General features: G+C 47.1%; 1 protein-coding gene across 1 annotated transcript in view; it reads left to right on the plus strand.

The window, feature by feature from the left end:
- Nucleotides 1-16408, plus strand: part of PGM1 (phosphoglucomutase 1) — a 49255-nt gene extending 32847 nt beyond the window's left edge. Inside the window, exons 5-11 of the mRNA XM_014593891.3 lie at nt 2369-2559; nt 4233-4387; nt 5038-5153; nt 8100-8235; nt 10361-10544; nt 12934-13068; nt 16139-16408. Of these exons, the coding sequence (XP_014449377.1) occupies nt 2369-2559; nt 4233-4387; nt 5038-5153; nt 8100-8235; nt 10361-10544; nt 12934-13068; nt 16139-16228 (1007 nt within the window). The 3' untranslated portion in view covers nt 16229-16408. The remainder of the gene's footprint in view (nt 1-2368; nt 2560-4232; nt 4388-5037; nt 5154-8099; nt 8236-10360; nt 10545-12933; nt 13069-16138) is intronic.
- Nucleotides 16409-16639: the final 231 nt, after the last annotated feature.

The following is a 16639-nucleotide window of genomic DNA, read 5'->3' on the forward strand; positions in this document are numbered from 1 at the left end:
GCAATCACGTGCACTTGCAGCAGCTCAAATAGAAGCGGTGCAAATTTGAGCTGGGGCTTTTTTGCCTCAGCGCATGTGCCCGGACATGCACTTCAGTGTGGGGCAAATTGTGCCACTTAGGGCAAAATAACCCTGCCTGGCTCCTCCTGGATCTGCAGCCAGGGGGAGCTAGAGCCTGGGACCAGCACCTGTGCTGTCCCCAGCAGTATAAAAAGCTGCCCTGGCAAGTAGCTCAGGGCTACTAGCTCTCAGGAGCATCTGGGGCCCAGGCAGTTGGTACCTGGGGACACTACCTCTTGTGCCAGCTGGACTGCTGAAGCAGCCCTGAGAGTTCCTTGCACCCCCTACCCACTGCAGCAGTCTGACAGTGGGGGCTGCTGCCTGGCTGTGACCTGCTGCGCACCTGCCTGACACGGATGGGGACTACACAACCAGTAGATGCATCTGCCCTTCTGGGCCAGCTGCCAATGGGCTATGGCTGCAGAGTTGGCCTTTGTGTGGCACTACTACCATGTGTGGCCCCTGCCTGGCCATCTGGGCAGCTATCACCCGGAAGATGTTCCCAGTGTGGTGGTCTGCTTTGAACTATAAGAGCATGTCCTCCTGGCTCCAGTTGGCCAGGAGGTCAGCCACAGCCAGATGGGTTCACGGTGCTAGCTCTGAGCATGCTTCTCTGCTTGGGTCCTGCCATTTGCTTCCCTAGCAGGAATTCTGGTGTTCCCTATTTGAAAACTGAAAAATCTCTGATAAAATCCCAAAGTCACTCTGTAAAATACCCTGAAACCCATGTTCCCCCACAATTAAAACAAAAGCCTGTGTGGTCATGGGGGGTGTGGGGGGCATTGCAGGGGGGACTGCTCAGGAGGGGTGGGTCTCCTGCCCCCCACAGGGCACAGCCCCCCTGCACAGCACACAGACTGCCCCCCACAGGGGCTACAACCCCCCCCCATAGGGACCACATGGCCCCCACAGGGGCTACCCCACCCCTCCACAGGGCCCACATGCCCCACCTCTGTTTGCTCCACCAGCCCTCCAGATTGCTGCCCTGCCTGGCCCCATCCCCTGCTTGCACGCCCCAGTTCCCCCAATGGCTGCCCCCCCCAGCCGCCCAGCACTTAGAATAAATAAATAAATAAATAAATAAAAAAGCCCCACACTCTTGAGCAGGCAGGGTCACTGGGGTCTCGTGGCAGAGCCCCAGTCTGCACCGGACACCCCAGTCTGCACTGTCCCCCTGGCACTTGAAGCCCGGTGGAACTCAGCGTGGTGGCAGGAGGCGGAGCGCAGGCCCAGCTCTGCCCGCCTCCAGCTACCAGGCTCAGCTCCATGGGGCTGGTGGAGCTGATCAGAGTGCAGTCTGACGTTGGGAGGCAGGCAGAGCCTGCGCTGTCCTCCAATTGGCTCCACCAGCCCCAGGAAGCACAGCCCGGCGGCAGGAGACGGGGAGAGCCAGGGTTGTGCAGAGCTGCTGGGAGTGCAGCCCTGGCTCTCCCCTGCCTCTCACCACCTGGATGGGCTGCTGCTTCGAAACTCGAAATGTTTCAAAACTTTCAAAGCAAAATGAGGCCAATCAAAATGTTTCGAGGCTGTTTCAAAGCCCTCTGTTTCCTTTTGATTTCGCTGTTTTGAGCTTGGAACGAGTCAAAACAGCGTTGAAATGAAACAGCCAGCGAAATTGCACAGAGCCCTAATAATCCTGTTCCCTCTGGGTGCCTATATCCAAGCAGTGAGGCTGCTCTGACTGGCTGGTATTCCAGCACAATGGAATGAAGCCTGCTGGAGCATGGCAATCAACTCCCTGTTCTTAAAAATGGTGGTGGGGGCACTTCAACTAAAGCACCCCTCCCAACCCCCAGAGAATGTGTAAAAGTGCCCTCTGATTCTACCTCCTCTTTTTTATTACCTGGTCTGTTGAAACAGGAAGGCAGAATATCATGCCATATTGTCCAAATATTTGAAGTCTGTTCATCCTTCCCATTCTCTGTCCTGTTCCAGGACCAACCTTATAACAGAGTGTAAGCTTTTTGGGGTAGGGACAGTCTTAAGTGAGTTCTGGGGTTCTGAACCATGACTGAGACACCGGTCCTTAGTTCATTTTTGATTCTCAACACAGTCATACAAGTATCACTGAAGTACAGAGGGCATGCCAGTGAGTTGAGTACTGTCTTCATTCAACCCCAGAATACCTGGCGGAATCACGCGAGCACCCGTACAGTGTCTTGTGCTACAGTCTATAGTCCACATCTCTGATTAGATGAAACTGAATCATCTTTCCAGTCAACTAATGTCCTATGTGGCCAAATTGCAATTGAAATGTAATTTTAAAAAGAAAACATTTGAACAATTCATATTCCTTTCTTTCTCTCAGTCGTGGGTCCTTATGTGAAAAAGATCCTGTGTGAAGAGCTTGGAGCCCCAGCAAATTCTGCTGTGAACTGTGTACCACTGGAGGATTTTGGTGGCCACCACCCTGATCCAAACTTAACTTATGCTGCTGACTTAGTCCAGAGCATGAAGACAGGAGAGTATGACTTTGGAGCTGCCTTTGATGGAGATGGGGTAAATGAACATAGGACTATTCTCTAGGGTTCCCTATATTGTCTAGACTTCTTAGATTAGAAATACACAGCGGAGTGTTTCCCAAACATTTTGATACCTAGGGCACCCACCCACCCTGATTTAAAATTGGTGGCACACTTTAACACATGAAAAGGTGTGTTTGTGGGGGGTGGTATAGTAAGGGTTACAGAGTGATGCCCAAACTTTTGACCCTGTGGGCTAGCTGGGTGGTGCTGGGATGGTCAGTGGGCTGGATCCAGTCTGTGGGCCTGGTCCTGGCATGCAGGGCCAAGGTAGCTTGGGCCTGATCCCAGTGCTCAGGGCAATTGCCACCGCTTTCCCACAACCACATTTTTCTGACCTGTGGGGAGTTTCATGGGCCAGATCTGATACTGTTAACTTATCATCTTTTGCAGCACACTTGCTACAGTACACTCTTTGGGAGTCATTGACTTAGGACGTGAGTCTTAATATACTGAAATTGGAACAATGCTTTTTCAAACTTGGTGATGCCCCCTCTAGGCTGGATTTATCCTAGCTGCCTGCAGGTGGAACTTCCATCAAAGTTGATGCTGAATCTCTTTGCTGTCTGGTGATTATTTAGCAGATGGTAGTTCGTTCACATTGTACACAAAGATGCCAAGATAAATATCATTCTTACTGATTTAACAAGGTGGTTCCTACTGAGGTTAGCAGAAGTCTTGCATTCATTTCAGTGGGCATGCCTACATATGCATTAATGCACCGTAGTTACTGTGCATTAAGTTTAGTACCTGTAATTACTGCACATTGAGTTAGTACCTGTTATTGGCATGCTGCTTTAGTGATGCTAATGTGCAGTAGACTAATTCTACTGCGCATTAGCATGGCTTTTGCCATGATGTCTTAATGTGTAGTAGAATTAGTCTACTGTGAATTTAACATCTCATGTTGACACGCCCAGTGAGAGCAGAATTAGGCCCACACCATTTAATAGCATCATGCTGAGACCTAAGAGGGTAAATTGAATAGTTTATAATCAGTAACACTTATATCTGATAGAACTGTTACATTTATTCATTTATATATAGGTATAAGTGGAGCTACACTGCTCTAACTTTAAACCTGACTGTATCTGATGACATGAGCTATGGATCACAATAGCTAATGCATCTCTGATTCAGTTAGTTTAGGTTTATGTCAACCCTGCCTTCTGTTGGACTTCAAACTAACACAGCCTTTAAATGCAACTGAAACAGGAACAGAAACAGCAGTTAATCAAAACTGATGCACCCTTGTGAAGGGCACACTACTCCTCCCCTTTTTTAAACATCTTAGATATAGGTCTGTCCCCAGCATACATCTGTGTGAGATCTGATCACCACAGTACAACCTGTAGAAAATGAGATTCCTCTTTATCTTCATTCTGTAATTGAATGAAACAAAATTGCTCACTGTACTTTGGCACAAGGTTCATAATTGGGTAATGTATTTTATAAGAAAGGTCAGATAAAATGTATAGAACTTTAAAAATATGGAAAACCAGAATGCTGATGAAAAAACTATAATTCCAATAAAAAGTATGTCTATTGTTCCATTTTAATAGGTTGGGCATGCCAAATGGTGACTTTACTATGACACTTTTGTGCACATGGTGATAGAACTGAATTTTCTTCCTTATCTTTTGTCTTTAGGATCGTAACATGATTCTTGGAAAGCATGGGTTCTTCGTTAACCCTTCAGACTCTGTTGCAGTCATCGCTGCCAATATTTTCAGTATTCCTTACTTTCAGCATACTGGAGTTCGTGGCTTTGCACGGAGCATGCCTACCAGCGGAGCGATTGATAGGTAGGACTTTGTGTATGAGAAGAAAAATCACTCTTCCTTGTTTTCTAATTTTAACCATGGGTAAACTGAGCTTTCTCACTGCAGCAACAGTGTTAACGCGTGCCTCTTTAAGCACCCTCAGAAACCAGGACAACTGTTCCCTGAGTGCCAGAGGAGATATTCAGCAACTGCACTAAAATCTACAGCTGAAACCAATTAATTGGGGTATGCAGTATAATCTTGTGATTGGGATCCTGGACTGGAACTTAGAAACAGAACCTGGTTCTCCCAATTGTGCTTGCCCACTTAGTGGTCTAGAGCAAATATTTCGTCCTCTTTGTGCCAGAGCTTCCTTATCTGCCAAATTGGCATAATGGAATTTGCCCTCTTTGTAAAGTGCTTTGAGATCCGCTGATGAAAACGGCTATATAAAAACCAGGGGGTGGTAGTGATTCTTCTGCTGCACTTCCTAACTATTTCCACTGAAGTAATGAAAAAATAAAGTACTGGCCTGATATATACAAAGAATTATTATTTAAAAAATACTGGGTCTGACTTGCCTTCCCTGTTCTGTTAAGTACTTGATAACAACTAAAGTTACTGTTGCAGTATTTCATGTGGGTGCACTAACAATCCAGCTGTGATATAACGTAGACTTCTTGTCTTTGAAGGGTGGCCAAAGCTACAAAGATTGCTTTGTATGAAACCCCAACTGGCTGGAAGTTCTTTGGAAACTTGATGGATGCAAACAAACTGTCTCTGTGCGGAGAGGAAAGTTTTGGTACTGGTACGTAAATGTTCCTAACTTCACTAATGGTGATATTTCTCTGGTTCAGTTCTTTGTTATACAGTGGAACTGGGGATTTTATTGTTGATGTATAATAGTTAAAGCTTCCTCAATCATGAAAAGAAAACTTGTAGGAATCGCTTATAGAAACTTAAACAACTGTAAAAGTCGAGTCAAGGGAAAGCCATCTCTCCTTTCAGATACTCAGGAAAGCCAGTGCAGATATACAGGAAGTTTAAGGGCCCCTTTACTAGCCTAGTCACTGGGTCTGTGGGGATTAAATGCAGTGCTAAATGTATTTTTTCAGCTCTTGGTGGCCAGGAAAACCTTCTAATGTTTTCAGTCTAGGAAGAAATATGGTTTGGTGTATGCAGTTTTATTAGGGGAGGTTTCAAGTCACTACTAAATCTCTGAGCTTAATAGGACCCTCGTTTTTCCTGTTCGAGAAACAAGGTATGATTTATAAAGTTTAAATTAACACTTGCCTTTGAACAGGCTAACCATGTTATTAGGTTACTTAGAAACAGAATGAAGATCTTGGTACATCTTTTAGGGGCTGGCCTGTGACTTAATACTTTTGTTTCTGTAGGGAACTTAAAATGTATAAAAAACCCTTTGCTTCAGACACTGTGCTCCAAAGCATGAGCTAGGCCAAGAGAGAGTTCAAGCCACCTGTCTCCATTAGGAGTGAGTGGTCTTCCCTGCATGCCCAAGATCAGCATTAGATTCTCTCAGTCTCTCTTTCCCTGATTCAGCAAAATACTAAGCACTTGTATGCTTCACTTGAATGTACTTAATTGTACGCTTGAAATCAAGCAGCTTTTGTTTGTTCTTTGCTGAGCTGGGGCATATAGCAGCAGGGTCTCAACTAGGGTACCTTCAGTCTCTGATACAAATGCAGTATACCAGTCCTGTCTGAGGGCTGAACAAGATACTGTCACAATGAGCTACCGGTTGAAAGACGTTTCCTTCAGCAATGGTAACATCTGCTGTTGGAGGACAAGTGATGCCGTCTTTCTTCTCTTCGTAGCAGTAGTCTTTGTAAAGACGTTAGCTTTGCTTCTTGGTGACAATTCCAACAAAATCTTGGAGATGATCCTGAGCAAAGGCATTTGTTTTAGGTGCTTTCTCCTCTGTACACATCTACCCCAATCTATAGTTAGTGTATGAGAGCCCCAGAATACAACTAAATGATCAAAGCTAGTAATGAAAAGAATTGGATGTCTTGCAGAATTGCTGATAGGATGGAGTATACGGGTCTCCAGCGGAGTCTATTCATTATCTATTCATTATTCATTTATTATCTATTTATTTATCAAATACCCCCAAAAAATGGGTCAGTGAGCTGTACCCATCACAATAATTGGCAAGTGCCATTCACAGTGTGTTTTGGGGAGGTTTCAGGGAGGATCAGCATCTCTTGATAGCAGGTTTTAGGAAGAGCAAGTCTTATGACTGAATGGTCATAAAGCCTTTTCTCCTGACAAGTGGACTGGACTGGCTGCAGGGAGAAAGAGAGTAGGGCTGAGGCAAATTGTAGGGGCTGGTTGAGAGAAGTGTGTGATACTGCTGCCCAGGGTTTCGTCTTTCATGGGTTAAAAGAAGATTTCAGGGTGCAGGGGGTTCAGGCTGGTGCAGAAATTCTCTTGAAAGTCTGAAAAGGGAAAGGAAATGATGCTTGATTAGACAACTAACAAAGAGCGATGTGGAGTGTAAGAGAGAATGTACTTCTATAGTACAGTGCTTGAAGGGGTGAGAGGGCATTTTCTTTAGCTACCTAAGACTCCCAGTACAGTTGGCACACACTTATACCTTCTGAAATCAGACTCTAGAAGCAGTTTAAAAAAACCTGTTTAAGAGAACATGGCAGAATTTCACACTCCTTTCTCACAGTTTTATTCCAAGAGTGAGTAGATGCATAATATGGGACCTTTTATTTATGTGTATTTATACAGCTGCTGAAGACAGGCAGTATCCATATGCTCTAGGCACTCTTACGATAACTGCAAAATACCAAGGGAATAATACTAAAGCAGTATTAAAGGGCAGCAATGCAATTCAGCGTTGCCTACTATTCACAAGCCAGCCAACTAAAAGCTTGGATGGCCTTCCTTCCCTGAGAGCTTCCCACCTCTGCAATTCTCCCTTCTTTACAAATGTTTGAGGAAACCTTAAGATGTGCAGTGCACTCACAAGCAGTGCAACTAGATTTAGGACCCCCTAAAGGCTCCATTATAACAGTCTCAGTGGTGCTTTCACTGGGGGAACCTCTCCCGGCCCTTGTATGCTACTCCAGTCCTTTCATCCTGCATAAGCGGACCACAGGGGGTGTGAAGCCCTTGCCTGATACCTCCGCAGGAGTGAAACTGTCCTTCTGTGTTGCAACTAGTCGGCTCCAAAAGGTGACATCTTCCAAAAGCCACTTTTGTTTTATTATGAAATAATTTTTGACTTGTTAAGATTTGGTCTCTTAAGCGAGAGCTGACATTTTCCTTGGTCCTTTGCCAGAATATGTGCTGATCACAATGTGCTGATCTGGCAGAAGCAAAGTGACAGCTGCTTAGAGGAGTTGAATGTAGTTCTCAAGTTGGGCTTGTTTGCACTCCTTATGCCTCATGAAAAGGCTATTGAGAAATAAGTTGTTATTTCCCTGGGAACTAAATGGCTAACGTGAATATTTTGCTTGAGGAGATTAATCTGTGCTTGTGTATTATTTAGATAATAACAAAAAGAGCACTTGTAATACTTGGAAATTTAAGCATGTACACATTTCTAAGGGCTACATTATATTGTGTGTGCAATACAGTAAATCCTTAGAATGTATTATGCCTCTTCAGTTTGTGTAGTTGACAGCTTGAGGGATAGGGAAGAAAGAGTAGAATTTAAACATGAACCTACACATGAAATACACTTTATAACATTTCTTTCTGTTTTTTCCTTTCACAGGCTCTGATCACATCCGTGAAAAGGATGGACTATGGGCAGTCCTAGCATGGCTGTCTATATTAGCTGTGCGCAAGCAGAGCGTAGAGGAGATCCTGAAAGATCACTGGCAGAAATACGGGAGAAATTTCTTCACAAGGTAAGGAGGTAGCGAAGTTATAGCAAACAATTGGAGCTGCACGCTGTGGAGAGCAGAGCAAACTTTATTCTCATGCCTGTGAGAGAATTCGGAGGAGAGAGCGCAGAACTGACCCAAAACCTTGGGGAGAAGGGAACTTCCAGTGAAGAAAGCCATGGCTATTTCCAGCCATGGTAGCATCTTGGTATTTACACAGCATTATAGAGGTCTCAGGGGTTTAGATTTTCATGTCCTGTTGGTACTGAAACATATGTGGGGAAATGAAAATGGTGGACTCTGAATTTCAACTCTGCTTGATGCCCAGTTTGAATTACAACCCATATATTGCTTTTTAATGCATTCTTTGTGTATGCATCTCCATATGAATTTTATGTATTACATATACACCATTTTTAAGTGTAGGTTTTTATTCCTTTGACATTAGAACAGTATACATGTTGACAACAAAATTGAAGCGACTGCGAAGTAACTTTCAGTGACAGTCGTGTCCTTTCCACTGTGTGGGATCTGTAATTGCTAGGACGTCCTGTTGAGGCCTCTGGTCAGTACAGAAATAGAAAAAAATCTAACAGAGATTGGAGGTGTCAGGAGAAGCAGTAACAACTGCTCTGCAGATAAGATCAAGCAGAACCTCTGTGACTGATAAATGGATCGGGCATTAGCCTTTCATCTCTGAAAATCTGGTCAAAAGCTGGGTCAGTTTGGTCAATGGAAGACTAGTTTTCCTAGTTCACCACACCATGTAACCAAGAGATTTGGCTACTGAGAAGAATTCCAGACCCTAGAAGAAAATAGCAAGGTAATTTGGAGCTGCCGTAGTTACCCATGCTAGTGAGACTAACCTAGTGCAGATACGCTGTCCCACACTACCACTGCACCTACGACACATAGATACAGCTTGAGAGGTCATGGCAAGCTCACTGTAAGGAGCCTGTAGACAGCCTTATGTCTATTAGGGAGAAGCAAAATCAGAGTAACTCCACTGCAGGTGTTCATTTACACCTTTACTGTTCTACTCTAGGGCAGAAGTCAGCAATGTTTTTGGGCAGAGTGCCAAAAACACCTGCAACCTCAACTTATAAGATGTTGGTGTGTGACTGGCGAATGGTGGAGGAGCCATGAAGGGCCGGATCCTTGTTGTGGCAGTGCAGTCTGGCCCCTTCCCTGCTGTCTGCCCCAAGGTGCACATATGCCCGCTGTCAGCAACGAGCTAGGCTAGGGCCCTGCAGACCCCAGTGCAGCCACTTTCAGTCTCCTGACTGCCTGCCACAGCTGGCCTGGGCTCTGTGCAGGACCCTGCTGCTCACCATGGAGCCCAGGCTGCTCACAGCAGGTGGCAGAGAGGCTGTAAGCAGCTGCTCAGGGGTCTGTGTAGCCAGGGTTCATATTATACTTTGACTCTGCAGGGGTGGCGTAGCGGGCATCTGCAAAAAAATAAAACCGGTTCATTGATTAACAAGCCTACCTAAGTGAAGGAGCAATCCAATCAGAGATCACCCCCTCCCCTTTATGATTTTCAAATCTTACAGGGGGGCTCTTATGGGGGGGGGTCAGCCTCCCTCCCCCTGCTCCCCCCCGAGCTCCCCCTTAATCCGTCCCAACCCAATTTATTGCCAGCAGCAGGTGCATGCCCACCTCAAGCGGATGGCGGGGAAAGGCTGGAGCTGCACTGCCACAGCAAGTATCAGGCCCTTTGCTGTCTGCCCCAAGGTGCACATGCCAAGCAAAATGCCTTTTCATGCCATGCACTGGTATGTATGTTGAGGGTTGCCTACCCCTGCTCTAGAAACCAAATTTGTGGCTTTATATGCTGACTGTTTGTATGCAGTGTTCCTGTTGGAGCCTCTAGTCCCTAACTCAAACCAGTACTGTTTTATCTTCCACCTGATGATGATTTCCTGTAGTATATGTATTGCCTTGTTTTGTTTGGAGTTGAAGTAAGCATATAATTAAAAAAAAATAAATCACCTCCCCACCCAGGAATAGACTGTAGGATTCATGAGCAATTTATAAGGCAGTAAATGTATCTTTTAAACCAGACAGGATCGCTCCAATGTGGTGGGTGTCCCAAAGCTGTCACTGGCAAATGTCTCCCTAACTTTCATGATGTGTTTGCCAATTCTAGGTATGACTATGAGGAGGTGGATGCAGACGCAGCTAATAAAATGATGAAGGATCTAGAGACCACAATGTTTGACCGTTCCTTTGTGGGGAAGCAGTTAGCATCTGGTGATAAAGTTTACACAGTTGAAAAAGCTGATAACTTTGAGTACAGCGATCCCGTGGATGGAAGCATCTCCAGAAATCAGGTGAGAATAACTGAAGCACTGGCTTGCAGGACATGGGGTCTGATTGTACATTTCAAGGTAAGATATTTTTTTCAAGGTCATCCTTAAAATAGTGGTTGATACTAGGGGCTTTTCTATCTGCTAATTTCCTCCCCCCCTTCCTGTATTTTATATTCCAGGCTGAGTCCTGGCCTGCAGCTAGGAACCAGCCTACAGCTGGGAAGGGGTTCAGAAGGCTATTCTAGCCTGTCCTAGCTATTGATGGCCCCAAGAGCTGTTACGGTACCTGGGGATTACACAGATGCAGGCATGGCCTGTTTCTGATCTCACCCCTAAGCCACCAGTGAGAAGGAAGATGGTGCAAGAGTTGCAGTAATGGCTGTGCACTACTTAAGAAAATGTCCGTGCAGGAGAGATTCACTGGGAGGTAGAGTTGATGATTTAAGGTGCTTGCCTTGAATAAGGGCTGCAAAACAGCTGGAGCATGGCTGATGATTTCGGAGCTTGTCATCAAATATGCCCTAGTCATACTCTGCCCACACGCACTTATTGATTCACTCCCCAAACGCAGAGATAATGCCAGTGAGGCCACTCTGGGCTGGTCACTAGGGGTGTGTGAAGCAGGTAGTATTTGATTCAGATTCAGCCTGATTCTGGGAACAGTGATTTGATTTGCTGATTTGGATCACTGTCCTGATTCATTTCAGCCGAATGAGAATTGAATCTTCAGATGCAAAGAATCAGCGATTTCAGCCATAGGCACAGCTTTTCTATGTTTTTTCTACGTACTTCGAGGTACCAGAAGCAGCTCATGAATGCTGAGATGGTAAGGCGAAGGGAGCGTCCCGTGGGAGTCCGGGGGTGTCCCCCGCACGCTCGGCAGTGGACCTGATTCCACTTTCAGTTCTGCCACCGAGCACGCAGGGGATCCCCCCCATGCTTCTCTGGCTTGGTGATCGGCTGCAAGGGGACTCTGAGTGCCCCCCCAGGCCCAGGAGGCTCCAGTCACTGAGCTGAGGAGCAGGAGGTCTCCCATGTGCTCTGCAGTGGACCCAGAAGTGGACTGAAAGTACTTCTGGTCCACTTCTGGGTCTGCCACCAAGTGTGCAGGGTACCTCCCCCATGCTCCCATGGGACACTCCATCTGCCCCACCATCTCGGTGTTCACGAACCGCTCCTGGTACCTGAAGGTACATAAAAAAAACATATAAAGCTGTGTCTATGGCCAAATAGTTGGGTCTCTCTGAATCAAATCGGAGGGTTCAGATTTGACAGGCTCAGGAAACAGGCAGACAAGAACCTGATAGTGTTTAACACTGAAAAATGCAAGGTTCTCCACCTTGGGGAAAAAAAAACCTGTAGCATCCTTAAAGGCTCGGCAGTGCTACGCTGGCTAGCACTACGGACGAAAGGGATTTCGGGGTCATGATTGACCACAAGATGAACACGAGCCTGCAATGTGATACTGCGGCTAGTAAAGCAAGCAAAACACTTGCTTGCATCCACAGATGCTTCTCAAGTAAACCCTAGGATGTCATCCTCCCATTGTACTCAGCCTTGGTGAGGCCGCAGCTGGAGTAGTGCATCCAGTTTTGAACTCCACAATTCAAAAAGGATGTGGAGAAGCTTGAGAAGGTGCAGAGGAGAGCCACGCACATGATCAGAGGTCAGGAAAGCAGACCTTATGAAGAGATGCTGAGAGCCATGGGACTTTTCAGCCTGCAAAAGCACAGGCTCAGGGGTGATCTGGTGGCCACATATACATTTATCAGGGCTACTTACCAGGATCTGGGGGAACGTCTGTTCACCAGAGCGCCCCAAGGGATGACAAAGTCAAATGGTCACAAACTCCTCCATGACCATTTCAGGCTGGACATAAGGAAGAACTTCTTTACTGTCCGAGCCCCCAAGGTTTGGAATAGACTGCCGTCGGAGATGGTTCAAGCACCTACTCTGTAGACATCTGAATGTTTATCTTGCTGGGATCCTATGATCCCTGCTGACTTCCTGCCCCTGGGCAGGGGGCTGGACTCTGATCTTCCGAGGTCCCTTCCAGCCCTAATGTCTATGATTTGGAGAGATTAATAGATCTTCTGATTAGATTCAGATATAGAGATTTGGCTGCCAAATCGGGTCGAATCTCCTCCGAATCAAATCGGTGACTGAAGCTTTGCACAGCCCTACTGGTCACTAACATCCATTCTCAGGCCTGCTGCAGAGCAAGAACTCAAGAGTGAATATAAAGGAGCTTCAGTGGCATGCTTCCAGATCTGGAGTGTGCCTGCCGGTGACATTCTTGAGTGCTTGAAAGGTCCACATGGGATTGGAAGAGGCAGCTAACAATTGTGGTTTCTCTCTCTTTTTTGTTTTTTTTTTCCTTTTGTTTTTTTTGTTTGTTTGCTCTTACTAGGGTTTGAGGCTCATCTTTGCTGATGGTTCTCGCATCATCTTCAGACTAAGTGGTACAGGCAGTGCTGGAGCAACTGTGCGGTTGTACATAGATAGTTATGAGAAAGATGTTCCCAAAATCTATGAAGATCCTCAGGTAATAGTTGTGTCCAGCCTTTTGGATGCACTCTTTTTCTTTAAAAGTTTCCTTAGCTTCCTTCACAAATGCATTTGTGTGGTACATGGTATTGCTATATATTTGGTTACAACAGTGGTCCTCAACCTTTTGGCCCTGAAGACAAAATGGTGGCACAGAGATGGTCTGCAGGCTGGATCAAGCCCTGCATGCTGGGATCTGGTCCTAGGGATGTGACATGCCCCCTTCTACCCCTGCATCCTGGGATTGTCCACACCTGGCTTTGTAAACTGGGATTGCACATGAAATTCAGCATGCATGGCCCAGGGCTCCCTATGGATCCAGAAATTTGGCAGCAGGGGACTGGCCGCACTGTTTCCCCACTGCCAAATTTCTGGACCTATGGGGCACCTCACAGGCTGGATTACATGTTGTTGTGGGCTGGATTTGGCCTGTGAGCTGGGGTTGGGTACCCCTGGGTTACAAGATTGAAGAGACACTAGTCCAGAATCGATTAGTCACAATATCGCATTCCCAGGGGTCAGGGAAAAGACATTTCTACACTGAATTTGGGGGATGCATGTTTCTTTAAAACTGAGACCAAACAAAACCCCCAAAACATAGGTGGAGTGTTGAAGGCCATGCAACCCTAGGGTAACAGAATCCATATTCTGTATCAAGTTTAACCTCATGCTTTTTAACTGGAGCCCTAATCCCTCCAGTGCATGCACTGTAGAAGTTTGCACATTCTTAATGCTCTCTGAAACTTTTTGAGCACTTTTTTGTCCCTGTTCAGCCATCCCAGGTTGAAGAAAGGACATTTGTAATTATACAGGTGACAGAGTAGCATGGTGGCATGAGCATCTTGTGCCATTTGTGGAACATGGCAAAGCCCTGAGTCTAGAACTGAGAATTTATGGAAGTCATCAGTGATAGCTTTTGCTAATTAAAAACTCCCACATAATTATAACAGCTGCCACCTTTTGTGTGGCAGATTTCACCATTTGTCCTGTTGGATAATAGCTCAGGTTTTGTAACTGTGAAAGAATAGCTCAGTTTGGTGTGAATGCTTTCTCAGCATGTTCTGGTAGAGATGAAGAACTGATGCTCCCTGAGCCATTAAAACAGGGGTGCTTAACGAGTTTTGGTGACCTGTCAAGGGCTGCATGGGTAGCCCCACCTCCTGATAGTTGCCCTACTTCCTGGTCATGATCTTGGGACTAGAAGTCCCGCCCCTAAACCCTGACCTTTGCCACCACAAGTTCATCCCCTTGCCCTGGAGTAGCCCAGTACTCCTTATGGGAGGGGGGGGATTTGCCATCTTGAAACTGGGGGGAAAAAAACAAACCATATACTAAAAAATATATATACACTAAAATATCTACTATAACTTTAATTTTATTGAAAAAAAAAGTTTTTGTCCTGATTTGTGTGTTTTTGTATAGTGTATTTGGAGGCGGTTTGCATAATAGTTCAAAATACACTCTTAGTCTTGTATATTGTGTGTGTGTAGGGGGGCATGTCAGGGCTACAGGGAGTCAGGGAGTGTGTATGTCAGGGCTCTGTGGTTGGGATGTGGGTATGGTGAGTGGGGTTTGTGGGGGACGGGAAGTGGGTGCAGGGTACGTGATTGGGGTGGGGCTGTGGGAGGATGTGGGTGTGGTAGGGATGGGAAGGTGGAAGTGTGTGGGGACTGTAGGAGGGTATTGGGGTGGGGATGGATATGATGGGGGTGTGGGAGTATGTGTGGGGGCTATGAGAGGGTGTGGGTGTGTGCGGGGGGATATGGTGGGAGGTGGAGAGCCAGCCCCACCTGTTCCATCTTGGCTGCAGCTCGCAGTTCCCAGCTGCAAGTTGGGAACCACATGGCATGGCATGAAGCTGGCCTGGCCTGGCCTGGCATAATGCGGTTCTGACTTGAAGGCCAGGAACCACACAGCACATCATGAAACCAGCCTGTCCTGGCTCATCCACTCTGTGCAGCGCTATGTGGGTCCTAGCCTTGCAGCAGGGAACCATGTGCTACAGCTAGGATGAGCTGGGCCAGGCTGGCTCTGATGCATCACATAGGTCCTGGCCTTGCAGCTGGGAACCATGAAGTGCAGCATGAAGCTGGCCTGTCCCATAGCATCGCAGCAGTACGTGATTCCCTGCTGCAAGGCCCTCAGGACCCATTTGGCACGGCACAGAGGGGGTAGGCTGGGCGAGTCCAGGCTGGCCTTGAGCCATGCCATGTCGTCCCTGGCCTTGCAGCCAGAACTGCATTGTGCCAGGCTGGGCTGCGCACTGGCTGGGGCCGGCAGGGCTTTTCTGCTTCCCTCGCCTTTAGCTGCCCCTGCCTTTGCCTCACCACAGCAGGGTGGGCAGGTGGGAAGCTTCAGTGGGAGGCTCCTGCCCAGTACATGAAGCTCTGTCTTCAGCTCCCAGCTGCCTTCCATCCGCTCTGCTCACCCGACATGATGAGCAGCCCCCGCAGGCGGGTGAAGTGGGTGGAAGGCAGCTGGGAGCTGGAGCTGGATCTCCATGTGCTGGGTAGGAGCGTCCCGCTGAAGCTTCCCCCCACCCACCCACCCGGAGCAGTGCAGTGTGGCAGGAGCAGGAGCCACAGCTGCAGTTGAGGGGAGGAGAACACAGCCTCACCAGCCTGGACCCTGCCCAGGGCACAGCTTCCCATGTGGTTGTTCCCAGTGTGGCTGCAGCCAGCTGGCTTCTCCCATGTTCCCCTTTCCTCCAGTGGCCACTCCTGCCCACTGCTGTGGTGCTCTAGGCAGGCATGGTGGGAGCTTGAACCCAGCTGCTCCTGCTGGAGGTGAAGTAAGCCAAGGAACATCTGGCCACACTAGGAACAGCCCTGCCAGAAGCTGTGCGCTGCCTGGGGTCGGGGCTCGGGGGAGCACAGGTCCGGGCTGCCCAGGTGGGAGCGGGTGGGGCTCCACCCCATGTGTAGCATTGCAGGGGCAGCTGCAGGCTGGATCCAACTAGTTGGCAGGTCGGATCTGGCCTGCGGGCCGTATTTTGTCCACCCCTGCATTTAGAAAATGACAAATGTTAAATGTTCTGTGGTTCTGACCCATCCTTTCCCTTTCTGCAGGTTATGTTGGCTCCTCTCATTTCTATTGCGTTGAAGCTTTCACAGCTCCATGAGAGAACTGGCCGCACCGGCCCCACCGTCATCACATAAAGACTCAGACCTGCTGTTCTGTGCGGGCTGGCTGATTTGTACTGAATGAGTCCTACGGAATCATCTAGCCTTCCTTCGCATTATCAAATTTGCCCTTAAAAGCAGTGTTAACTCTATTTTAAATCCAGCATTAACCTGATCAATGATAGATGTCAATAAACACAAAACCTTACCAATGTTTACACTGTCCACAAGCTGATGCATTGCCTTTTTCCGTCTGGTAGCACTGTAACAATTTGTATGTAGTCCTCATGAAACATAGCCTTTTGGTTTAGCATGTGTGTGTTTCTTATTCCTGCTAAAATAAAAGGCTGCAGAATTAACAATGAGGCCAAATTCTTGTCTTGGGAACTCAACTAAAGACATTGCAAATACGTTTTATTGGTAATATATATATTTTATTTCCCAGAT

The sequence above is a fragment of the Alligator mississippiensis genome, chromosome 5 (assembly GCF_030867095.1).
Source record: "Alligator mississippiensis isolate rAllMis1 chromosome 5, rAllMis1, whole genome shotgun sequence".
NCBI classification, from domain to species: domain Eukaryota; kingdom Metazoa; phylum Chordata; order Crocodylia; family Alligatoridae; genus Alligator; species Alligator mississippiensis.